This window comes from Chrysemys picta, chromosome 2, assembly GCF_011386835.1.
Source record: "Chrysemys picta bellii isolate R12L10 chromosome 2, ASM1138683v2, whole genome shotgun sequence".
Classification (NCBI taxonomy): Eukaryota; Metazoa; Chordata; order Testudines; family Emydidae; genus Chrysemys; species Chrysemys picta.
Genome location: NC_088792.1, coordinates 205,358,858 through 205,385,983, shown reverse-complemented (window position 1 = coordinate 205,385,983; position 27,126 = coordinate 205,358,858). Strand labels below are relative to the sequence as shown.

General features: G+C 41.0%; 1 protein-coding gene across 13 annotated transcripts in view; it reads left to right on the top strand.

The window, feature by feature from the left end:
* Window positions 1–27,126, top strand: part of ARHGAP28 (Rho GTPase activating protein 28) — a 174,597-nt gene that overhangs the window by 142,308 nt on the left and 5,163 nt on the right. For 7 of the 13 annotated variants that reach the window (XM_005303105.5, XM_005303100.5, XM_005303103.5 and 4 more), the window contains 7 exons: window positions 4,855–4,932; window positions 9,362–9,524; window positions 11,480–11,562; window positions 13,225–13,422; window positions 14,533–14,676; window positions 18,260–18,384; window positions 25,695–25,759. In XM_005303105.5, the coding sequence (XP_005303162.1) occupies window positions 4,855–4,932; window positions 9,362–9,524; window positions 11,480–11,562; window positions 13,225–13,422; window positions 14,533–14,676; window positions 18,260–18,384; window positions 25,695–25,759 (856 nt within the window). Of the gene's footprint in view, window positions 1–208; window positions 287–4,854; window positions 4,933–9,361; window positions 9,525–11,479; window positions 11,563–13,224; window positions 13,423–14,532; window positions 14,677–18,259; window positions 18,385–25,694; window positions 25,760–27,126 lie in introns of all 13 variants that reach the window. The other 6 variants (XM_065585261.1, XM_065585262.1, XM_065585264.1 and 3 more) reach the window with 3 other exon arrangements.

Here is a 27,126-nt window from a genome sequence, read left to right as displayed (position 1 = left end):
TCCTGTTGTGCTAGGAGTTGTACAAACACATAGGAAAACATGGTTTCTTCTCTGAAAATTCAGTTTTAGGAACACAGAGCAAGTTCTGATTGATTTGCTAATATGGGTATTTATTATTCTTGATGATAAACTATATCAAATGGTTTTTAGGGAAGGCAGGTTGCTAAAAGGTAAATAGTATTTTTAAAATGCTGCTGTTGCATTTTAGCTGTTGCTCAAGCTTGAGGAAACGGGTTTAGAAACGGAAGGAATTCTTCGAGTTCCTGGATCTGCCTCAAGAGTTAAGGTACCTGTGTTTTCTCATTCACCTTCTTGTAACCAGTAGAGTCTATACAAAGTGGCAAAATTTGTATAGAGAGATTCTCAGTCCCATTATTAGCAGCAAAAACAGTGGCTTGTCATTTGCTTCCTGAAACTGAGGACCATAACTTGGCATGGGCTGATGTTTTATTTAGAGGACACATGGATTAAAAATGCAGCTCTCCTCCACTAAACCTGTGAGGGAGGCCCCTCAGTTTAGAACTTATCTGACCTCCTTGTCACTCAGAATTGCTGTGATCTCACTTCTTTTATTTTAACTTATTTCAGAAATACTGAGTCACTAGATTGAGGCTATCAAGGAATTTAAGCTAAAAATCTGACTCCACATAATTTTAAGCTTCTTGTAATATTATGACTCATTTGTCCTCTGATTGGAATTTTGGGGTCCCACGTTTGGAACTGTGAGAAGTATGTCCTGCTGCTCAGTTTGACGAAATGAAGTATTCCATTTTTGTAGCACATATGAGTAGGATGGGCCCACTGGCCTGTGCTTGCGACAGTCAGTGGCTTTACGTTTGCCCCCCCTAATATGTACCATATTATTAGCAAGTAGACTATAATAATACATGCCTTCCTGTAATGCTTATTGTAAATTAATACATCCGTCTTATGGTATGAAAAGTGAGGTTTTGTCTGAGTGTTGTGGGTGATGTCATGGTATGTGGACTCTCAGTTCATCTTAAACACAAGACCATTATTAAAGAAAGTAGCAACAAACTAAAGAGACAAACAGGCTTCCACACAACTTAAGTTCTAGCTTTGTCTTCCTTGTTTATCAGAGGCCCCACCTGCCTTGAACTCTATACAGTGCACAAAGACATCTTTCTAGTGACTGAATAATATACTGCAACATATTGTTACAGGTGAGATGCACAGTTGCCAACTTTCATGCGGTAAATAAGCACCCCAACTTTCACAATAAGCCCAAAATCAAGCTAATTCCATTTCAAAACAAGGCCAAAACAAGCCAATCCCTAAGAACCCCAACACTCCAGCCCACTGTGCACCCGGACTCTCTCCCCCCGTCCCTGCTTCCTGGGAGCCAATCAAAAAAGGAAGCAACAAGCTACAACAAGCAACAAACCAAACAAGCTAAAAGCCAAAAACTAGCCAACAAGCAACTCACAAGCCAATTAAGCCAAAAACAAGCCCAATTTCTGCGTTTTTTTCCACAGGTTTGGCGTGTCTGGTGAGATGACTACAAAGCAATGCTCAGTAGCTCTGGCACTCAGAACATTAAATGAGTGAACATTAAATGAGAGAACATTAAATGAGAAAAACCTCCAGTAGTTGGTTCTCATTCCCGTACAATCATTCCCTTTTGCTTGGCATTAATAACTAAATATCTTTGTATTTTTTTTTCTTTGGTTTATACATTTTTAAATGATTCCTGCTCCCCTGGCTATAATTGAATATTCCACCAGCAAGAAAAATAACCTTTCTACATACAGTCAGTTAGGCTTCCCAGTACTGTGACATCTGCCCAGCATAAAACAAGAGCGCTTCAGAATCTTGGAGACTCCTGCATGTTGATTAGCTGGTTTGGTCACGTGATTAGTAACAGCTAATAAAATATGTGACAAGAGGAGGCTTTGCATGAGAGATCTGTATAATAATGATATGCTTCTATGATTCTTCCACACTAAATAGTTCATTTCACATTTATAAAAACAAGTGAGGAGTTTGCAGAAGGTAAGCTGTTTGTTGGAGCTATGCAGATGGGGGAAGAGCCTTTCATTGGTGTAGAGGGAATCAGATGGGGCCTCACAATATTTACTTTGGATAGGGCCCTGCAAATTTATGTCTGAAGATAACTAATGCCATAGTAGGGCTTGATCCTGCAAGGTACTGAGCACTTTATAGTGCTGAGCATCTCAACTCCTCCTGACTTCATTAGGTTTTCAGCGCACTCAGCACCTTCCAGGATTGAGCCCCGAGCCTGAACAGAGACTCTACAGCTTCCTGATTTCAATTTCCATCACTATACATATTTTTTTATTCTTTCACTTTTTCTGTACATAAACCCCATAGAAACTCTACATGATGTGACAGGGCCGCTTTGTAGCTTTTGTTAATTAGCTTTTGTAGTCTGTGCACATACTACACTGTGTCTTGTTCTGCTATTCTGACCTGTACCCAGAGAATCCCTTTTGCTATGTGTCTGACTTTCCTATACCGGGTGGTAAGTCAAACATCCACATGAACGACGTTACGTGTTTTATTTGAGTTTTTATTCATTTAAGTGTGTTGAACAAGTCAGCCTGTAAGGGACAGAGGGAAAGCTTTTCCTAAGCAGTTCCAGATTTCATCCTTCAAAGCCATCATATGTTATTATGACATGAAGATTTGAGGGCATTCCAACTCAACATTAGTTCTTGTTTTAAAAAATGAAAGGCATATGGAGGTGCTTAAAAGTTACTTTTTTAAATAACAAAAAGAAGAAGAAATAAATACAAGTTTTCCTCTGCCTCTAAGATGTGTGGTATGTACTGAACCAAAATGTATGTTAAGCTACTCTCTTGTAAGCTCAGAAACAAAATGAAAAAACAAACAAAAAAGACTGTTACAAGAATATATTTCTAAAAACTAATTACACACAAATGAAGTATATATGTAGAAAGTCGATGTCTCGCCTCTCAGTTCTCTCTGTTTCTGGGACTTTCCTTCCATTCTTGAAATACTAAGCAGCAAAATCTTGAAAGCTTTTTCTCTTCCCTTGTGGTTATAATGAAGTGATGGGCCTTGCTCTAAACTTCTCAGTCAGGGTATTTAATCCTGGATTAGGTGCAAGGGATGTGACTGTAAAGGAGGTTGAGATAGCAGAGAATGCAGCAAAAACAGTGTGCTAGTAAGAATGGTATTGTAACACTATACACCAAATCCTGAATGACTTTATATTTCCTTTTGGGCCAACAGTTTCACTTCATTATATGTAATGATATTTGATATGTAATTTCCTTCCATTGATGTGAGGCATGTTAAGCACACTATTTTTAACAACTCTTCTTTCTGAATATTTTCTTGCCTATTGCTAATGCAGATTTGATGAAAACATGATTAAAAACCAGCACATGAAATATAGAGCCAAATCCTGCTCAAATAAACAGTCCTGTTGAAATCAACGACACTCTTTGTGTCTATAAGGCAAAAGCAGCTAGGAGTGATTAGAAAAGCTACTTCATTTTAAATGTGAAGATTATGAATGAGAAGACAAATAGTGAAACTCTTACAGCCAGATAAGGCCATTTTCAGGAGATAAAGATACAAACCAGACTGCCATTTGTAAGGCCTTCTTTGGAATATCATTTTAAGAAGCTTTCCTTTCTAGCTTTTGAGTAGAGCAACAATCTGTTTAACTGAAAATTAAATTAGTATCTTTTGTGTAGGCTAGTACTGGCCCTCATATAACACACAGGCTTTTTTTCTTAATTTATATTGGCAATTTTTGTCCTCTTAAGAGGCGGCAATTTAGCAGTTCTTTGTGTTGCTGTCTTCAGCACTGTCAGACAGTGAAATGTTCCTCTTCACTTAGAACTTTTTTCACATTCAGGCTATCAATGGAGAATAGCAATGTAAGGTGTTAACGTCCCAATCCCTGTATCTTATTAACACATCAGATGGGTTTTTTTTGTTTGTTTGTTTTTTGTGGGGAGGTTGGACTTTCCAAACTGTAATGCAGAGTTTGGGCCAAATTCTGTTCTTACTTGGTACCCTACTGAGTCTCTTTATATTCACCATCCACACACACACACACACAAATCTGACATAAATTCAAGACATGTTTTCATCAATCCAAAGCAGTATTTTTGGTGAAAAAAAGTTTCATTTGAAACATTTTGCCCAGCTGATAACTTGTTAGAGAAAGAGTGTTAGTGATAGAGCTGGAGGAGGGCAGTGAATAATGAAAATCCCGAGCCATGTGAATAAATGCAACAAAACTAGTTTTTTCCCACTTTTGCATTTTGTCAAAACAAAAATACTCTGCACTTAATTTTTGTAAAGAAGAAATGCTGAGACCAGAAAGATCTATTCACATTGTATATGGACATCCCAGAAAGAATTTTCCTAAGATTATTTTTTGTCTAAGTTCTCAATTCTGCCTACACATTTATTAATAGGCTTTTCTATGGTGCTTATCACCATAATAGTTGAGCATCTCACAAACATGAAGGAATGTATCCTTATAGCTCCATTGTGTGGTAGGGAAATCAGTGTGACTTCTTGCTAAGAAAGATACTGTGCGATGTAAGGATTTCCCCATTATTATTATTATTATTATTTATTATTAGACCTACAGTAGTGCCAAGAGTCCCAAGTTAGGGGGCTCCTGTTGTGCTAGGAGTTGTACAAACACATAGGAAAACATGGTTTCTTCTCTGAAAATTCAGTTTTAGGAACACAGAGCAAGTTCTGATTGATTTGCTAATATGGGTATTTATTATTCTTGATGATAAACTATATCAAATGGTTTTTAGGGAAGGCAGGTTGCTAAAAGGTAAATAGTATTTTTAAAATGCTGCTGTTGCATTTTAGCTGTTGCTCAAGCTTGAGGAAACGGGTTTAGAAACGGAAGGAATTCTTCGAGTTCCTGGATCTGCCTCAAGAGTTAAGGTACCTGTGTTTTCTCATTCACCTTCTTGTAACCAGTAGAGTCTATACAAAGTGGCAAAATTTGTATAGAGAGATTCTCAGTCCCATTATTAGCAGCAAAAACAGTGGCTTGTCATTTGCTTCCTGAAACTGAGGACCATAACTTGGCATGGGCTGATGTTTTATTTAGAGGACACATGGATTAAAAATGCAGCTCTCCTCCACTAAACCTGTGAGGGAGGCCCCTCAGTTTAGAACTTATCTGACCTCCTTGTCACTCAGAATTGCTGTGATCTCACTTCTTTTATTTTAACTTATTTCAGAAATACTGAGTCACTAGATTGAGGCTATCAAGGAATTTAAGCTAAAAATCTGACTCCACATAATTTTAAGCTTCTTGTAATATTATGACTCATTTGTCCTCTGATTGGAATTTTGGGGTCCCACGTTTGGAACTGTGAGAAGTATGTCCTGCTGCTCAGTTTGACGAAATGAAGTATTCCATTTTTGTAGCACATATGAGTAGGATGGGCCCACTGGCCTGTGCTTGCGACAGTCAGTGGCTTTACGTTTGCCCCCCCTAATATGTACCATATTATTAGCAAGTAGACTATAATAATACATGCCTTCCTGTAATGCTTATTGTAAATTAATACATCCGTCTTATGGTATGAAAAGTGAGGTTTTGTCTGAGTGTTGTGGGTGATGTCATGGTATGTGGACTCTCAGTTCATCTTAAACACAAGACCATTATTAAAGAAAGTAGCAACAAACTAAAGAGACAAACAGGCTTCCACACAACTTAAGTTCTAGCTTTGTCTTCCTTGTTTATCAGAGGCCCCACCTGCCTTGAACTCTATACAGTGCACAAAGACATCTTTCTAGTGACTGAATAATATACTGCAACATATTGTTACAGGTGAGATGCACAGTTGCCAACTTTCATGCGGTAAATAAGCACCCCAACTTTCACAATAAGCCCAAAATCAAGCTAATTCCATTTCAAAACAAGGCCAAAACAAGCCAATCCCTAAGAACCCCAACACTCCAGCCCACTGTGCACCCGGACTCTCTCCCCCCGTCCCTGCTTCCTGGGAGCCAATCAAAAAAGGAAGCAACAAGCTACAACAAGCAACAAACCAAACAAGCTAAAAGCCAAAAACTAGCCAACAAGCAACTCACAAGCCAATTAAGCCAAAAACAAGCCCAATTTCTGCGTTTTTTTCCACAGGTTTGGCGTGTCTGGTGAGATGACTACAAAGCAATGCTCAGTAGCTCTGGCACTCAGAACATTAAATGAGTGAACATTAAATGAGAGAACATTAAATGAGAAAAACCTCCAGTAGTTGGTTCTCATTCCCGTACAATCATTCCCTTTTGCTTGGCATTAATAACTAAATATCTTTGTATTTTTTTTTCTTTGGTTTATACATTTTTAAATGATTCCTGCTCCCCTGGCTATAATTGAATATTCCACCAGCAAGAAAAATAACCTTTCTACATACAGTCAGTTAGGCTTCCCAGTACTGTGACATCTGCCCAGCATAAAACAAGAGCGCTTCAGAATCTTGGAGACTCCTGCATGTTGATTAGCTGGTTTGGTCACGTGATTAGTAACAGCTAATAAAATATGTGACAAGAGGAGGCTTTGCATGAGAGATCTGTATAATAATGATATGCTTCTATGATTCTTCCACACTAAATAGTTCATTTCACATTTATAAAAACAAGTGAGGAGTTTGCAGAAGGTAAGCTGTTTGTTGGAGCTATGCAGATGGGGGAAGAGCCTTTCATTGGTGTAGAGGGAATCAGATGGGGCCTCACAATATTTACTTTGGATAGGGCCCTGCAAATTTATGTCTGAAGATAACTAATGCCATAGTAGGGCTTGATCCTGCAAGGTACTGAGCACTTTATAGTGCTGAGCATCTCAACTCCTCCTGACTTCATTAGGTTTTCAGCGCACTCAGCACCTTCCAGGATTGAGCCCCGAGCCTGAACAGAGACTCTACAGCTTCCTGATTTCAATTTCCATCACTATACATATTTTTTTATTCTTTCACTTTTTCTGTACATAAACCCCATAGAAACTCTACATGATGTGACAGGGCCGCTTTGTAGCTTTTGTTAATTAGCTTTTGTAGTCTGTGCACATACTACACTGTGTCTTGTTCTGCTATTCTGACCTGTACCCAGAGAATCCCTTTTGCTATGTGTCTGACTTTCCTATACCGGGTGGTAAGTCAAACATCCACATGAACGACGTTACGTGTTTTATTTGAGTTTTTATTCATTTAAGTGTGTTGAACAAGTCAGCCTGTAAGGGACAGAGGGAAAGCTTTTCCTAAGCAGTTCCAGATTTCATCCTTCAAAGCCATCATATGTTATTATGACATGAAGATTTGAGGGCATTCCAACTCAACATTAGTTCTTGTTTTAAAAAATGAAAGGCATATGGAGGTGCTTAAAAGTTACTTTTTTAAATAACAAAAAGAAGAAGAAATAAATACAAGTTTTCCTCTGCCTCTAAGATGTGTGGTATGTACTGAACCAAAATGTATGTTAAGCTACTCTCTTGTAAGCTCAGAAACAAAATGAAAAAACAAACAAAAAAGACTGTTACAAGAATATATTTCTAAAAACTAATTACACACAAATGAAGTATATATGTAGAAAGTCGATGTCTCGCCTCTCAGTTCTCTCTGTTTCTGGGACTTTCCTTCCATTCTTGAAATACTAAGCAGCAAAATCTTGAAAGCTTTTTCTCTTCCCTTGTGGTTATAATGAAGTGATGGGCCTTGCTCTAAACTTCTCAGTCAGGGTATTTAATCCTGGATTAGGTGCAAGGGATGTGACTGTAAAGGAGGTTGAGATAGCAGAGAATGCAGCAAAAACAGTGTGCTAGTAAGAATGGTATTGTAACACTATACACCAAATCCTGAATGACTTTATATTTCCTTTTGGGCCAACAGTTTCACTTCATTATATGTAATGATATTTGATATGTAATTTCCTTCCATTGATGTGAGGCATGTTAAGCACACTATTTTTAACAACTCTTCTTTCTGAATATTTTCTTGCCTATTGCTAATGCAGATTTGATGAAAACATGATTAAAAACCAGCACATGAAATATAGAGCCAAATCCTGCTCAAATAAACAGTCCTGTTGAAATCAACGACACTCTTTGTGTCTATAAGGCAAAAGCAGCTAGGAGTGATTAGAAAAGCTACTTCATTTTAAATGTGAAGATTATGAATGAGAAGACAAATAGTGAAACTCTTACAGCCAGATAAGGCCATTTTCAGGAGATAAAGATACAAACCAGACTGCCATTTGTAAGGCCTTCTTTGGAATATCATTTTAAGAAGCTTTCCTTTCTAGCTTTTGAGTAGAGCAACAATCTGTTTAACTGAAAATTAAATTAGTATCTTTTGTGTAGGCTAGTACTGGCCCTCATATAACACACAGGCTTTTTTTCTTAATTTATATTGGCAATTTTTGTCCTCTTAAGAGGCGGCAATTTAGCAGTTCTTTGTGTTGCTGTCTTCAGCACTGTCAGACAGTGAAATGTTCCTCTTCACTTAGAACTTTTTCACATTCAGGCTATCAATGGAGAATAGCAATGTAAGGTGTTAACGTCCCAATCCCTGTATCTTATTAACACATCAGATGGGTTTTTTTTGTTTGTTTGTTTTTTGTGGGGAGGTTGGACTTTCCAAACTGTAATGCAGAGTTTGGGCCAAATTCTGTTCTTACTTGGTACCCTACTGAGTCTCTTTATATTCACCATCCACACACACACACACACACACACACACGGGATTTCTAACTACTTAGACTTCAAAGCTGATTGGACCCTAGTTCTGAAGCACAGATGCCAGAAAACAATTGGTTTAAGTGGGAAGCCAGGATAATACAATAACTATTTTACCTGCATGCAGGTTTTGGCCAGCGTTGTGCCAGAGTACTGAATTGGTACCATATAGGTCCTTAAAACTGATCAAACGAGTTGGCACTTATCTAAAAAATAAGACTAGAGAAGAAAAGCAAGGATTTCTGTCTGCCAAAAAGCAGCCTAATTGTAACCACACATGAGAGAGCCGATAAGCTTGTCTCCATCACCAACAGAAGTTGGTCCAATAAAAGATATTACCTCACCCACCTGGTCTCTCTAATGGGAACTACTGGCATTTACAAAACACATGCAGATTAAATGACTTTGAGGAAGAATATCCTAGTCCCTTGTGTGTAAGGGTTAAAACCTCTTAAGTGTGTTTTAAATAAAGAAGACAAAAAATGGTGTAGAAATGTTTGTTCAAATAACCGTTCCATTTAAAATTGTATACTTCACAAAGCTTTCTTTGTTGTTCCTGGCATTTGTGAGATGAAATAAAGCTCTCCAATCAGAAGCTGTAATTAAAATCAGTCACTTTCTTTTGTCTTGCAGAATCTTCGTCAAGAAATTGAAATAAAATTTCATGAAGACACATTTGACTGGAACCAAGTACGAAACAATGATGCAGCAGGACTGCTGAAGATGTTTATAAGGGAACTCCCAAGCCCCCTTTTCACTGTAGAATATCTGCCTGCCTTCATCACACTAGTGGAAAGTAAGTAGAAAGAAATTCGTGTAAATGGATACATATGAAAAATACAAACGAGCTAAAGAAGAGAAAAGAGATTGCCAGTATGTCATAACCATTTTGATTTCCTGTAAGCTTTCTTTTCAAATAGTACTTGGCATATTTGACTAAACGTATAGATGTACTAGTTAAATAGCTATTTAAAGCAGAATATTGTAAACATTGCAAGCACATAGTGGTTGAAAACTGGCTTTCGTACATAGATTTTACCCTATTTGATTCACATGAACTATACATTTAGTAAATAAAAATTCTCTCCGCTGTAAAATCTAATCACCACACTATAGTTAGTATTTTCTTAGATTTTGTTTTCTTTCATGAAAGATTATTTTTATCAGGATCTTTGTGTAAGAAATGTGTTTGCTTGTGGAAGGCTGCAGGTAGCTAAGTTTTGGGTCCTAATTTTCCTGTGCATTTTGATTCTGAGCCACTTTTTCTATTTTCAGTTATAAGGATGCAGTAGTGCAGATTTTACTTAGTCAATTCCTATTGACTTCAGTAGAGACTTGTTTGGGTTAGGGCTGAATGAGAAGAGTAGAATGGTGCCTTTATTGGGTAAAATGGTAATAGACCGTATGTTCTTATAAAGTCAGATTGTGACCAAGCAGTCTGTGTATGTTCAAAGAAGGAGGGAAGGTCTAGCAGTTTACTCCATCTTGCAAATTGCACACAGGCTGGTCATGAGGCTCACCTGAGTGCCTGGAGCTAGGACCTCATGGGGGAGAGTATGAAGGAGGTGAGATTGACTAAAGGTGACCACACTCTTCACCCCATATATACTATAGCAGCAACAATATTTCCTCTTTCTCCCCCTACCCACCCATCCACTCTTCATGTTAGGGAGCTCCAGGAGTCATTATGCTTCCAGGAGTCACATACTGCCCCCAGAATAGGCTACTGCCTTTAAGGCACGTTGGCCCCTTAGAAATCTACACTTATGCAATACATTTTTATAGAGAGCCAGATTTGGGACTAGGCACAAGAGTGAAATTAAAATAAAAGAAGAACAAACAATCAATCCACAATCTAAGGACAGCTGGGTTCAGTAAATCACTTAACAAAGTTAGTCTGAAACTATCCTGAAAATAAATTTTGCCATATCATCTTGAAACTGAGAAATACTATATTATAGAAGTGTGAGCTGATATACAAGGCAAGCCCACAGTGACATCAAAGAGGAATTGGCCAGTAACCAGCACTGAAGGATTTAAGCCTGATGTGACCCAGAGAATAGGTTATTCAGGGAATGTCTCCCCAAAGAGGAGAGATTTTTCTAAAGATCCCTGCACCCTGTAAAACCAGAATTGGAGATAAAAACAAAGTTCTGTGCATTTGTATCATTACATTTCTTTCTTCCTATTTGCCCAGATTAGTCCACTATAATTACAGGTCCACGACATGTAAGGAAAAAAATACCCATTCAACTTAGGACATTTCTGGTGAAAGGCCAACGTTTAATTTAGAAGAAGAAATGAATGCCATGTATCAGAGCAGCATCTGGGATTCTCAGCACTTATTGCAGCAAGGAACCTTGCCATCTACAAAAGAAGTCTCTGCATCATTTCTCAGTATAACCTTTCCCCTTTAAATGTAATCCTATAGTTTGTCTTTATGGCCCTGTAGTAGTTGAAGGTGAAAGCAGAGATAAAGTTCCAGATGCACAGCTACAGGATAACTCAAGAGGGTGGGTGAAAAAGTGACCTTACTACCTCCCTGATCCTGTGGTGGTAACTATATGCCATCCATTCCCAAGCAGCATTTCCCTAAATCAACAGAAGGGAGGTGTTTGATAGAGGAGCTCTATGCCCTGGTTACACTGTTGGCGTAGTTGCAAAGTAGCCTCGCCATGTATTTCAGAGTTCTTTCTAGCACAAAGCTAATGGTAATTCTGACTTTTAAAATATTAATTATTATATTCTTAGAAGTCTCCAAGGTCAAGTTACAGTTACAAGCTTTGCATCTGTTGATCATGTTGTTGCCTGATGCCAACAGGGATACAGCCAAGGTAGGTGCTTTGTTTGATGATTCCTGCATCTGTATTCTTTGACTTTTAAATGAGAGTCAGGGTTTGTTTGTAACAGCAAATTATCAGACACCTCCCCCGCAAAAATATTCATGTTGGTTTGTTGTTATCACGCTGAAAAGTTCTACAGTTCTCTGCGAATATCTAATGGAATACAGCTGGTTGTGATATTTATTAGGAATAATATCTGTTATGGATGTAGCCCCTTGCTTAATAGTGAAGGATTCACAAACATGTTTTTTTTTAATTAATTATTGGCAGGTATTTGCCAGATAGTTTGGATCAATAACGTTCAAACTACGGGCTTTTGCAGAGTGTTCTCTTTGACGGTTTGCTAATTACATGTTATGTATCCATTTATTTCCAGTTTTATTTCATGTTGACATCTTTGTCTACTTTTCAGTGTGTGGATTTCTTTTATCATAGTTTATAATCATGTGTTCCCAATACTACATATTAGTAGGACTCCATGGCCAGCTGAGTAGGGCTCCGTTCTTGGAACTGTCCTTGTCCTACTGGGTGACCTCAGACAAGACATTTCATCTCCCTGTCCCTCTGTTTCTTTGTCAGCAAAATGGGGATCATGATACTGACCTCTTTTGCAAAGCACTTTGGTATAAGAAATAGATAGTATTAATAATAGTATTTGGCCAAAATCCATATCCACGAGCAATGTTTCACAGGGCAGTCTATGGGTGCCCATAATAGTGCTAATAATTACTGATTGTAATTTATTAAATGAAATAGAATTAGAAATACTAAAGGTAAAAAATGAATGTTCCTATCCTTTCCCACCTGTAAAAAAAACATTGTTTTAATTTAGAAATGTCTTCAACACAATTTCTGTGGGGTCATTTCTGAGTTTCTAAAAATGTGTTTATTGTAACGAGCAGTTGTTTAAATAATGTTCTAAAATAACAAACTGGCAGAATGAATCCTCCAAAGAACTCCCCACAAACAACAAAACCTCAGTAACAACAAAACCTCAGCCTAATCAAGTGCACTCATTCAAGTGAAAGCCTGAAAAAAATGATGATTCTTGCACTGCGCCCAAAAGGGCAACAAACTGCCCTTGATACTGGCATTGACATGCAGCAGTGGTTTCTAGAGTTGAAGCCCACTGCTGAGAACTCTTTACTTCTATGATCCCAGAAGTGCAGGGTTGGTACTTAAGGAGAGAGGTGGTCATTAAGGTAATCAGGACCCAAACAATGTAGGACATGTAGATCAAAATTAACATCTTGAATTGTATGTGGAGATCAGATAGTAGATAGCATAATTTATAGAGCAGAGATGCAATATGCTCTCTCCAGGAAGCACTGCTAAGTAAGAGCTTAATCCGCAGCCCATTGAAGTCAATGGAAAGCCTCCAATTGACTTTAATGACTTTGGATGAGATCTATTCATGATATATACTTGATGTAGGAGATATTGCTGAGTGGTGTTCAGGGACTGACCCAAGTAGAGCACATTGTAGTAGTCCAATCTGGAAGACACAAATGCATAGATAGCTTTCCTAAGTACCACATCCAAGGGGAGAGATTGCAGCTTTCTAGCCAAGTGCACGGTGGATTTGAAAATGTTGTATTCATGTTGTAGTTCATGATGCGTTGTACTGAGTATGAGTGGCGCTGCTTTTCCCAGGCCTTTCTGCAGTTCCTGAAGAAGATAGTTGCTAATGAAGGGAAAAACAAAATGAACTTATGGAATGTTTCCATGATTGTTGCACCAAACGTCTTCATCTACAAAGGCAAACATGCAAACCAAAAAGAGATGCAAGCAGCAGCCACTACGGCACACATAGTGAGACTTTTAATTAAGTACCAGGACATCCTGTGGACAGTGAGTAATGCTGACTACAGTATATGTGCTTTGGTTCCCGTATTTGTTTTTATAGGTTTCAGAGCTGACTGCAGCAGCCACACAGAGACAAGGAAACATGCAGCAATTTCTGCCTGGAACACACAACTGACAATGGTGAAATTAATCTCTGTACAATGCTTTGGTCCATTAGCCTTGTGTTCGCCTGCTATGCAAGCTTGAATTTTGCTCAAAGGGAGAGCATTAATATACTGTGATTAGATTCATGTAAGCACCAGCTAGCTTTAAGTCAGTACAAAATTCTGTTTGTAAACCATTTTCAGAAGTGGTTGTTTCATGTCTTCAAACGTGGTACATCCATATACGTGCAGGGTAACATTGTGCTTTTACTTCTACATAGCAAGTGTGAGACTTCACTTTTAGTGTATTACTTAAGGGAGGAAGTGAAAATGGAGATCAGCTTTACTCATTGGCTTGTCATTCTTTTATTAACCTTTTTGAGGACTGGATGGAGCTGTTCATTTCAAGGCTACTCACTCAAATCCAGTCCATGCCAATATTGATCAGAAGTCATTACCATCTGATGGCTTTTGGTGGCCTACGTGAATGTGCTGGCGGTCTCACTTCCTTTTCTAGGAGACAAAGGATGGCCCAGTGGTGAAGGCATTAGTGTTGGACCCAGGAAGTCCCTGCTGTGCCATAGACTGCTTGTCTGACCTTGGGAAAACATTTAGTCTGTGTGTGCCTCAGTTCCCCATTTGTAAAACAAGGATAATAGTCCTTCTGCTCCTCACAGGTTGTTGTGAGGATGGCATTAAAGATCTGAGATGCTCAGGAACTATGGTAATGGAGGACATGCAAGTCCCCAAGATAGATGTAAAAGATACTATTACAATTGGCATTGGTAAGCATCCTTATTGACAGCTTCAGCAGAGAGGTCATAGATTGAATGGGCGTGGAAAATGAACTGTCATTTCATCCCTAGTGGTGGCTGCGTGATATTGAGGAAATTTGCCCATGCTGTACTTCTTCTGGGAATAAACAGGATTCACTTTTTGGGGGGGAGGGGGGAGGGAAAGGTTTTTTTCCCCATCCTTTTGCATACACTCAGCCTTGGCTTCCTCTCTCTAGGTCCCGTCCTTCCTGATTTCTCAGGTGAGAAAGATGAATGAGGCTACAATCAACAACACCAAAAGACAGATGATGTTTGACAAGGGTGTGAGAAGATTGCTGAGGAGGAAGACCATGGAACGAGAGAGACCTGAAAGATCAGAGGTGCATTAAGACATAACATATTTTTAAATGACAGCTTTGAGTTCCATCGTGTCTACTAGTCTTTTCAATCCCCCTGGTGCTTTCTCCCATGCATGGGAAAAATCTCCTGTCAAATTTCATAAAGCTGCTACCTCATCCAATTTAAATCCTTCCTTGAAATCTACCTCTGTTGTGAAACTAACAAATCACTCCCCTCTGGCATCAGATTAGGCAAGTGGCAAGCTCTCACTTTTGTCCTTCTATTAAACTGTTTATTTTCTACCTCATCTTCCACCCACCCCTTCCCCATCTGCCTATTACATCCTGTCTGGCAGAGACTGAGAGTTCTCTGGGGCAGGGACTGTCTTTGCTCTTTTCTGTACAGTGCCTAGTACAACAGGACACTTATTGTGGGGTTCCCAGGCCCTACTATAATACAGATAAATAATAACAACAATAATAATATGTTCCTTGGGGGTTTGTGAGGCAAATAAGTTTTACCGGAAAGGAGCAATGTGAGTTAAGATGTTAGAATAGTAAGCTTTATATTTACAGAAAAATGTTTTCATTTAAAATAAAAACACCCTTGATTTGGAAACTTAACTTTCGAATCTGACAAGCCTGAATCAAATTGGATTGTCATGTGCGAGAAGCTGTTTTGGGTCTTGTGCTCCCTGGGCTTGATATGTTGCTAAGACAAATAATAGAGGTTCTGTGTAGAACTGGTTGGGAATTATTTGACAAAATGTTTTTTCTTGTAAAATGCCATTTTCTCTGGAAGGCCTCAGGTCCAGGATGGAATTACTGGTCAAAACAAGAGAGAGAGAGAAAACAACTCACTCCAGAATAACCTGGTGGTTAGGACATTCACCTAAGATGTGGGAGGTCCAGGTTCAAGTCTCTGCTCCAAATAAGGACAGCTTCAATAGGCAAGAGTGGGAGAGACACTGGGTCTATATCCTAGTGGTTAGAGCACTCATAGACTTTAAGGTCAGAAGGGACCATTATGATCACTACAAATGTAGAAGAGCAGGGCATGCACTTGAACTGCATCTCCTATATTCCAGGTGAGTGCCCTAGTCATAGGACTATTGGGTCTCTCTCATGTTTTTTCATGAAAAATCTCAAAAGGTCTCTTTTTTGTTCTGATATGAAATGAAAGCAAATTCCAAAACCCCGGAATCTTTCATGAAGTTGAATTCTTGTTTTCTGACTAGAATTAGTTCTGTTCTGAAGATATTAACTGAATTGGTCTAAAGTACCCCCTTTTGGCCAATTCCTCCAGTGGTGTTTTACAGTATGCGTTCTGAAAGAGAACGTGGGCTGCTCTTCGCAACAGAATGCTGAGTGCTCTGACGAGAGTCAGCCAATTCATGGAATGACAGTAGATTAAGTGGTGGGCCCTGCTTTAGAATAAATCAGCTTTACCTGGATCTGGGCTGGGCTGCCGTGTAACCATGCATTTGTCTGGTTGGCTATGGTTTCACTGCTTGGTGACAAACCATTGAGCAAAGTAGTCATGCTCACCTGGTACTTTGCAGGCAGCAACATGTTGCTGTTCCTGTACTAAACTACATGGCCAGGGATTCTTTGGGCCTCCTCCATTGCTATTTAGAGGATGGGAGAATGAGGAGCTGCTTTCCTCTATGGACCTTTGTCAGAGGAGGAATTGGGGAGCTGGTCCACGGCTCTACAGCCCTGGCATAGACTTGAAGAACAAGAGCGGGGATTAGGGTTTGAGGGAAAGACATCAAGGAGCTGTTCACACTGCAAAAGAAGACTGATAGCAGCCAGTCTCAGAGTGGGTCAACTGACTTGGGTTTGCAGGACTCACATCATGGGGTTAAAAAGACTTGTGTAAAGGTTCAGTCTCAGGCTCTAGCCCAGGGTTCAAGAATCTGCTCTATTCAGCTTGGTAAGTCTGAGACTCGCTGCCACGAGGGTATTTTTGTAGTGTAGCCATATGCTAAAAGAATATGGGAAGCAGAGAGAGTAGACATTGGAGAAGAGAGATGAGGAAGAGTTTATGTATGAGTCATTGATTAGCCTTTACCCACTCAGATGTTTGGAGAGCACTAACACAGGTGTTTTGTGAATGGCATATACACATACATACATCTGTGGGGCATATTTGTTTTAAATGTTGGTACAAGATACTGCATTTTAGACTTATGTTCATACTATAAGTGATGGGACAAAAACAGTTTATTCTGGGAGAGAAAAATTATAAGGCATCCAGATACCTTTAGCATTCTGAAATACAGGCTGGTCAGCAGATGGCAAAAGTCTTTGTACCTGACAAGTCGGGGAATAGGCATTCCCAAGTAATTGGAATAGGAAAGGAAAATTGGGGGTGAATAATGGTTGAATAAGTGAGTTACATTTCAAAGCATTTAACGTAAACACCATCTTTCAGATGTTCTAAATTATGCAGCGATAAAAGTGGCTGAGAGACTGCTATTGTTCTCTACTCAGGGTGGTATTAACTAGATTAGAATTGGAAAGCAAGCCTTACTAATTGATTTATCCTGCCATTAACCATAGAAGAATGAGTAAACTTCTATAGTGATGGTCTGAACTCTGTACAAGGTCATATATCAATTAAGAGGAACCATATGGGATTTTATTATTTTGCTGTGTATAAACTTGGATCTTGTTGAGGTTGTAGAGAGGGCAAAGAGTGAACTCAGTGTCCTTGCCTGTGGGGAATTTCTTCTTTAGAAAGGAAGAAAAGATATTTTCAAGTATATAATATAGTTTTTAAACAATTGCCTGTCCACTGGTTCGTGCTAAAGGGATCCCAGTTAACATCTGGACTTATTTCTGACTGCAATTAAAAATCAGGGATTGTAGTATATTCCATATGTATTTACATAAAACATGGCATGGTGTTTGATTTTTTTGGTGTCATTAGTCCCCATTCCTTCTACATACAAATTTTACTAAACCAGGGCTCAGAGCCAGGACCCCGTAGGGGATAAAGGGTCCAAACCTGAGTCAAGCTGGAACCCAGTGTTCAAGTCCTATTGCTTTTGCAGTGTAGACACAGTCCCACTGAACTTGTGCTCTAGGAATCTACCAAAAGTATCGCTCAGTCCCATGGGGTCAATTTTCTTGTCCTCTGGACAGTAAAGATTGGTGTTTTCCCATGCTGCACCACGAATAAAGAGCTAGAGCAGCCATGTTGTAGCAGGACACTAGGAAGTCTGGGATATGGATGTAAATGCTGGAGACCCAGACTGGGAACCAGGTTTCAAGATTTCCAAACCCGGGGTTACAAATGAGTGTAGACAATCAAGCCCTAGGTTAACACACTCTACTAACTCTGGGCTTACGCTGCAGTGTGGCAGCTAAACTGCATAACCTTTATGTACTACCTTGTTAGATAAAATTTATAACTATGTGTTTATATGAAATATATGATTTGTAGCTCATAAATTTATTGCTCTAATGATTCAGGCAGTCCATGTCATTGATTTTTAAAAGCAAACTTGAAAGTGCTTGAAGAACTGCCCCTGAGCTGAGCTATGACAATATATAACTAAACTTACTCCGTTGAATATTGACATGAGAGAACTGTCATTTTTTAACCCTGTGTCTGCAGACTCACATACCCGAGGGGGTGATAAGAGTTTATGCTCCACTGCATTCAAAAGTTTCTATGGCAATTCAACTGAACAGTCAAACAAAAGCCAGAGACATCCTGGCTCGATTTCACTGTGAAAACAGGTGGGTAAAAGCAGGAGGACATCAGAACATTTTATTTTTCCGGAGTAATATCTTCACAGTCATTAAAGAATAGGCTTTTCAGAGGCCCCATTATGTTATTAGAATGCTTTTTTTTACACTGGCAACAGTAATTATGGTAATGTTGGTTCGTAAAAAATTCTAATGTTTGATTTCTGCTCTTCGAATTCTACTTAATAACTGGCACCTATACAGAATCAGTGTGGCTTCTGTTATGCCTGTGCTGAAACATATATTTTTCTAGGCTTTCTCCAGTTATAAGCTGGAAAGATCGTCTTAAATCTGAATGCAACCGTTAATGCTTTTGTTATTTGTGTTAATCAATACCAATGTTAGTATTTGTGGCGGGTTGGATCACAGAAACCCCCTTGGGAGCTGCCACCTGATGTGCAAAGACTATCTCTGCTCCTGTTTTCCCTGCCAGCTCAGGATTCCAGCACCCTGTCTTGCTGAGCCAGACACCCGTCTGCTCCAACACAGACCCAGGGTCTGAATCACTTGCCCCAAAGCTGCAAGTTTACCTGAAAACAGCTCACAGAAGTGTGCTTGTCTTTAACACTCAGATGCCCAACTCCCAATGGGGTCTAAACCCAAATAAATCCGTTTTACCCCGTATAAAGCTTATGCAGGGCAAACTCATAAATTGTTCGCCCCCTATAACACTGATCGAGAGATATGCACAGTTGTTTGCTCCCCCAGGTATTAATACATACTCTGAGTAAATTACTAAATAAAAAGTGATTTTATTAAATACAGAAAATAGGATTTAAGAGGTCCCAAGTGGTAACAGGCAGAACAAAGTAAGTCGCCAAGCAAAATAAAATAAAATGCGCAAATCCATGTCTAATCAAACTAAATACAGATAATCTCACCCTTAGAGATGCTTCAGTAAGCTTTTTCTCAGACTGGACACCTTCCAGGCCTGGGCACAATTCTTTCCCCTGGTACAGCTCTTGTTCCAGCTCAGGTGATAGCTAGGGGATTCTTCATGATGGCTCCCCTCCCCCTTTGTTCTCTTCCACCCCTTTATATATATATCTTTTGCATAAGGCGGGAACCCTTTGTCCCTCTGGGTTTCCACCTGCCCTCACTGGAAAAGCACCAGGTTAAAGATGGATTCCAGTTCAGGTGACTTGATCACATGTCACTGCAAGACTTCACTGCCCACTTGCCAGCACACACATATACAGGAAGACTAACAGGTAAACACAGCCATTTGCAGACAATTGTCCTGGTTAATGGGAGTCATCAAGATTCCAAACCATCATTAATGGCCCACACTTTACATAATTACAGTAGGGCCTCAGAGTTATGTTTTATATTTCTAGTTTTAGATACAAGAGTGGCACATTTCTACAGATAGGATGATCACACTCAGTAGATTGTGAGCTTTGTAATGATACCTTACAAGAGACCTTTTGCATGAAGCATATCCCAGTTACATTATATTCACTTATTATCATGTTTTTATAAAACCATATAGACTGCACAACGTCACATTATTTATAAGAGGTAGAGCAAGAGGAAGTCTGCTAGCCCTATTCTGAAAGTCCTTTAGCAAAGTCCTTTGGTGCTATTACATAGTTCTGTTCTTAAAATAAATCTGGCGTAAATTGCCTGCAGTAATCCTTTGTTGTATTGATGATACGGGTTCACTAGTTATAGCTAGCATAACAACTTCTACAACTACAGTTCTAAGATGATAACAACCCTCTCCATCATAATCATGTGAAATGGCAATTGTCCTTGTTACTCTGTTGATATATTAAGACTTCTAAAACTAATCATAGAAATAGAATGCAAAATAAGAGATCAATTGGATGTGTGCATTCCATTGCCTTCAATGGCACTTATGCACATATATCTGAGGGCAGAATTGGCCAAAAGGCTTTATGTAGAAGAAAAAAATAAACTAAAATAGTAGTATATTCTGTGTTCTGCCATCGTTTTAATGCATTTGTTGTTCCAAACAACATTTTTATTTTCCAGAGTCCTTTTAAAACCACTTTTAAGAACAGAATAACTATACCACCAGCCTGGCATACTATATACCACCAGTCACAGATAAACTAGTTCTACACTAATTTACACCCCATATAATCCTATTGAGTTTAGTGGAAATTTAACAAGGTAAAAATTGGTGCAGAACCTGGCCTTTTATAGGCCAGTGGCTCTCAACCCTTCCAGACTACTGTATCCCTTTCAGGAGTCTGATCTGTCTTGCGTACCCCAAGTTTCACCTCACTTAAAAACTACTTGCTTACAAAACCAAATATAAAAATAGAATCATAGAATCATAGAATATCAGAGTTGGAAGGGACCTCAAGAGGTCATCTAGTCCAACCCCCTGCTCAAAGCAGGACCAATTCCCAGCTAAATCATCCCGGCCAGGGCTTTGTCAAGCCGGGCCTTAAAAACCTCCAAGGAAGGAGACTCCACCACCTCCCTAGGTAACGCATTCCAGTGTTTCACCACCCTCCTAGTGAAATAGTTTTTCCTGATATCCAACCTGGACCTCCCCCACCGCAACTTGAGACCATTGCTCCTTGTTCTGTCATCTGCCACCACTGAGAACAGCCGAGCTCCATCCTCTTTGGAACCCCCCTTCAGGTAGTTGAAGGCTGCTATCAAATCCCCCCTCATTCTTCTCTTCTGGAGACTAAACAATCCCAGTTCTCTCAGCCTTTCCTCATAAGTCATGTGCTCCAGACCCCTAATCATTTTTGTTGCCCTCCGCTGGACTCTTTCCAATTTTTCCACATCCTTCTTGTAGTGTGGGGCCCAAAACTGGACACAGTATTCCAGATGAGGCCTCACCAATGTCGAATAAAGGGGAACGATCACGTTCCTCGATCTGCTGGCAATGCCCCTACTTATACAGCCCAAAATGCCGTTAGCCTTCTTGGCAACAAGAGCACACTGTTGACTCATATCCAGCTTCTCGTCCACTGTGACCCCTAGGTCCTTTTCAGCAGAACTGCTACCTAGCCATTCGGTCCCTAGTCTGTAGCAGTGCATGGGATTCTTCCGTCCTAAGTGCAGGACTCTGCACTTGTCCTTGTTGAACCTCATCAGGTTTTTTTCTGCCCAATCCTCTAATTTGTCTAGGTCCCTCTGTATCCGATCCCTACCCTCTAGTGTATCTACCACGCCTCCTAGTTTAGTGTCATCTGCAAACTTGCTGAGAGTGCAGTCCACACCATCCTCCAGATCATTAATAAAGATATTAAACAAAACCGGCCCCAGGACCGACCCTTGGGGCACTCCACTTGAAACCGGCTGCCAACTAGACATGGAGCCATTGATCACTACCCGTTGAGCCCGACGATCTAGCCAGCTTTCTATCCACCTTACAGTCCATTCATCCAGCCCATACTTCTTTAACTTGGCGGCAAGAATACTGTGGGAGACCGTATCAAAAGCTTTGCTAAAGTCAAGAAATAACACATCCACTGCTTTCCCCTCATCCACAGAGCCAGTTATCTCATCATAGAAGGCAATTAGGTTAGTCAGGCACGACTTCCCCTTCGTGAATCCATGCTGACTGTTCCTGATCACTTTCCTTTCCTCTAAATGTTTCATAATTGATTCCTTGAGGACCTGCTCCATAATTTTTCCAGGGACTGAGGTGAGGCTGACTGGCCTGTAGTTCCCCGGATCCTCCTTCTTCCCTTTTTTAAAGATGGGCACTACATTAGCCTTTTTCCAGTCATCTGGGACCTCCCCCGATCGCCATGAGTTTTCAAAAATAATGGCTAATGGCTCTGCAATCTCACCCGCCAACTCCTTTAGCACCCTCGGATGCAGCGCATCCGGCCCCATGGACTTGTGCACGTCCAGTTTTTCTAAATAGTCCCGAACCACTTCTTTCTCCACAGAGGGCTGGTCACCTTCTCCCCATGCTGTACTGCCCAGTGCAGCAATCTGGGAGCTGACCTTGTGCGTGAAGACAGAGGCAAAAAAATCATTGAGTACATTAGCTTTTTCCACATCCTCGGTCACTAGGTTGCCTCCCTCATTCAGTAAGGGGCCCACACTTTCCTTGATTTTCTTCTTGTTGCTAACATACCTGAAGAAACCCTTCTTGTTACTCTTAACATCTCTTGCTAACTGCAACTCCAAGTGTGATTTGGCCTTCCTGATTTCACTCCTGCACGCCTGAGCAATATTTTTATACTCCTCCCTGGTCATTTGTCCAATCTTCCACTTCTTATAAGCCTCTCTTTTGCGTTTAAGATCAGCAAGGATTTCACTGTTTAGCCAAGCTGGTCGCCTGCCATATTTACTATTCTTTCTACACATCGGGATGGTTTGTTCCTGCAACCTCAATAAGGATTCTTTAAAATACAGCCAGCTCTCCTGGACCCCTTTGCCCTTCATGTTTTTCTCCCAGGGGATCCTGCCCATCTGTTCCCTGAGGGAGTCAAAGTCTGCTTTTCTGAAGTCCAGGGTCCATATTCTGCTGCTCTCCTTTCTTCCTTGTGTCAGGATCCTGAACTCGACCATCTCATGGTCACTGCCTCCCAGGTTCCCATCCACTTTTGCTTCCCCTACTAGTTCTTCCCTGTTTGTGAGCAGCAGGTCAAGAAAAGCTTTGCCCCTAGTTGGTTCCTCCAGCACTTGCACCAGGAAATTGTCCCCTACGCTTTCCAAAAATTTCCTGGATTGCCTGTGCACCGCTGTATTGCTCTCCCAGCAGATATCAGGGTGATTAAAGTCTCCCATGAGAACCAGGGCCTGCGATCTAGCAACTTCTGCTAGTTGCCAGAAGAAAGCCTCGTCCACCTCATCCCCCTGGTCTGGTGGTCTATAGCAGACTCCAACCACGACATCACCCTTGTTGCTCCCACTTCTCAACTTTATCCAGAGACTCTCAGGTTTTTCTGCAGTATCATACCGGAGCTCTGAGCAGTCATACTCCTCTCTTACATACAACGCAACTCCCCCACCTTTTCTGCCCTGCCTGTCCTTCCTGAACAGTTTATATCCATCCATGACAGTACTCCAGTCATGTGAGTTATCCCACCAAGTCTCTGTTATTCCAATCACATCATAGTTCCCTGACTGTGCCAGGACTTCCAGTTCTCCCTGCTTGTTTCCCAGGCTTCTTGCATTTGTGTATAGGCACTTAAGATAACTCAATGATCGTCCCTCTTTCTCAGCATGAGACAGGAGTCCTCCCCTCTTGCGCTCTCCTGCTTGCGCTTCCTCCCAGGATCCCATTTCCCCACTTACCTCAGGGCTTTGGTCTCCTTCCCCCGGTGAACCTAGTTTAAAGCCCTCCTCACTAGGTTAGCCAGCCTGCTGGCGAAGATGCTCTTCCCTCTCTTCGTTAGGTGGAGCCCGTCTCTGCCTAGCACTCCTTCTTGGAACACCATCCCATGGTCGAAGAATCCAAAGCCTTCTCTCCGACACCACCTGCGTAGCCATTCGTTGACTTCCACGATTCGACGGTCTCTACCCCGGCCTTTTCCGTGCACAGGGAGGATGGACGAGAACACCACTTGCGCCTCAAACTCCTTTATCCTTCTTCCCAGAGCCACGTAGTCTGCAGTGATCCGCTCAAGGTCATTCTTGGCAGTATCATTGGTGCCCACGTGGAGAAGCAGGAAGGGGTAGCGATCCGAGGGCTTGATGAGTCTCGGCAGTCTCTCCGTCACGTCGTTTATCCTAGCTCCTGGCAAGCAGCAGACCTCTCGGTTTTCCCGGTCGGGGCGGCAGATAGATGACTCAGTCCCCCTGAGGAGGGAGTCCCCGACCACCACCACCCTCCTCCTCCTCTTGGCAGTGGTGGTCGTGGAACCCCCATCCCTAGGACAGTGCATCTTTTGCCTTCCAATCGGTGGAGTCTCCTTCTGCTCCCTTCCCTCAGATGGGCCATCTAGTCCACTCTCCGCATTAGTACCTGTAGAGAGAACATGGAAACGATTGCTCACCTGTATCTCCATTGCTGGTGCATGGACGCTCCTCTTTCTTCTTCTGGAGGTCACATGCTGCCAAACCTCCTCACAATCCTTCTGTCCCTGCTGCGCCTGCTCTGAATCTTCAGAACAATGTGGCCGTAGAAGCATCTCCTGACGTCTGTCAAGGAAATCTTCATTTTCCCTTATGCAACGCAGAGTTGATACTCGTTTCTCCAGCCCTCGAACCTTCTCCTCCAATATGGAGACCAGCTTGCACTTTGTACAGACAAAGTCACTTCTGTCCTGCGGAAGAAAGACAAACATGGCACAACCTGTGCAGGTTACAACAGCTGATCGCTCACCTTCCATATCACCGTCCTCTTAGAAGCTTCCTCAACTGTTGCAGGAACTACTCTGAGAAACCTGCAGATGAAAGCCTCAGTGCGCTCTCCCTACGCGAACTCCCAGGCAAACTCCTGCTGTTAGCCTCTGCTGTTCGCCGCTCAGCTGGTTCGCTGCTGACTGCCCTTATACCAGTCAGGCCCACTCAAGGCCCACCTGGAACAAAGCACTCCCAATTCACACTTTTCAAACAAACAAGCAAGCAATCAAGCACACGGTCAAACTGACCAACTGTCCCAGCAGCAGGCACTCAGATACTCACCAACACAGCCCCCCTAATGCAGCACTTAGCGTACCTCCTCTTGGACAGCTCCCAGGCAAACTCCTGCTGTTAGCCTCTGCTGTTCGCCGCTCAGCTGGTTCGCTGCTGACTGCCCTTATATACCAGTCAGGCCCACTCAAGGCCCACCAACACAGCCCCCCTAATGCAGCACTTAGCGTACCTCCTCTTGGACAGCATACAAAGGTGTCACAGCCCACTATTACTGAAATATTGCTTACTTTCTCATTTGTACCATATAATTGTAAAATAAATCAATTGGAATATAAATATTGTACTTACATTTCAATGTATAGTATATAGAGCACTATAAAGAAGTGATTCTCTGTATGAAATTTTAGTTGTACTGACTTCGCTAATGCTTTTTATGTAGCCTGTTGTAAAACTAGGCAAATATCTAGATGAGCTGAAACTTGATGTACCCCCTAGAAGACCACTCTGTACCCCCAGGGGTACACATACCCCTGATTGAGAACACTGTTATAGGCTATAGTTAATTCTGCTACTATAATATACTTCCCATTCTGCAGACAATATTCTATAGTGCTGAATGAGGTATAAATGCTTACATTGAGTACATAAATTTGTCACTACTGAAACAAGATCTATAGAATTCCTTGTTTGAAAATGACCATTATACCATAAACAATGTATGCAATCACAGTAATACTATAAAAGACTAAAACTCAATTTCTTCTGCATGATAGCCATGCATCGTCAAAGAACACGGAAGTCCAGATCCAACGTTTATATGAAATTGGAGGAAACATAGGTAAACATTATTCTTAAAATTCAATTCTAAATTTCTTAATTCTTTTGAAATAACTCCATTTGTTTGATATCTTTACAGAGCAGAATCTTCTATACTGCAGTCCATCTGCAGAATGAAGGGCAAGATATAGGGTCTGATCCAAAGCCCGGTTGTCAATGGAAAAATTCCTGTTGACTTCAAGGGCTTCAGAGAAGGTTCAGTGACCAAGTTCAGCTTATAACAACCTGATAAAGACATTGCCGCAGGACCCCTAGTCAATGTCTGTGTTCCTGCCAAGTTCACCTGACCTTTTCTTACTTTTCTCACATGTTCTTCATGCCTTCTCCCATGTAATCCCAATAGTTAGAGCACCCTTCTCCTTGCTTACCAGCAAATTCCCCCCCTACATTTAAATATTTTCTCAACTCTCATTTCTCCCTTGATGCCTTTCAGTGAGACCCTCCCCAAAGCTTGAGATAGAAATGCAGTGGCTGGGAGGAATTCAACAACTCCCTGTGTGCCTATGTTTATTTAGATTGTAAGTTCCTTGGGGCAGAACTATATCCATGTTCTGTATTGTGCTGAGCAACCTTTAGAATAAATATGATAGTAACAATGCATTGAAATTAAATGTGATCTTACCCAAAAGGCCAAGAAACAAAGCTTTTAATTCAATATTATACAACTACGTTGTTTTCCTTTCTCCCTTCTTACTAAAGATTATTTTGGACTATGTTTTAAATCTTTGCTTAGGCAGTTTGTGCCCAGATGGGAGTATATCTGCACCAATGCCAGTAAGAAACAATATATACATATAGAGATAAGAAGGAAGGTTATTGGTTACAATCCTAAGCTGAGAGATTCATGCAGAGTAAGGACACCTACAATTATGTTCATGACAACAATATGGTCACTGTTTATAGTGAAGCCACAATGCTGGTGCCTTGAGTGTATAACTAAATGGAGTACAAGGAATTTTCCAGGAGCCCCAGCAAGTGTCAGTAGCTTGATCATTAATTAGAAACAATGTAGAGCAGATTTGCAGAAACATCCTTTTCTGCATTATGATAAAGCAGAGACACTGACCGCCAGCACAGCAAAGATTAAAGAGAGCCTTTGGTCCCAGCTAGACCCGCCCCATTAGACCTGCAGCCAGTGCCAGGCCTGGAGAGGGAGAAAAAAAGAGTGTAGCTTAGTTCAGGGCTGACTGAGGAAGAGGCAGAAGCTAGCTGCCTCCCAGTCTGAGGGGAAAGAACACTGGCCTGCCAGCCAAGGCAGCCAGCGGAGAGTAAGCACTGTCTCCCCAGCCAAGGAAGACTGCAAAGGAGACCTAGGAGCCTCCAGCACCTGAGGTAACTGAGCGAGTGATCCCCAGAGACATTGTGGGG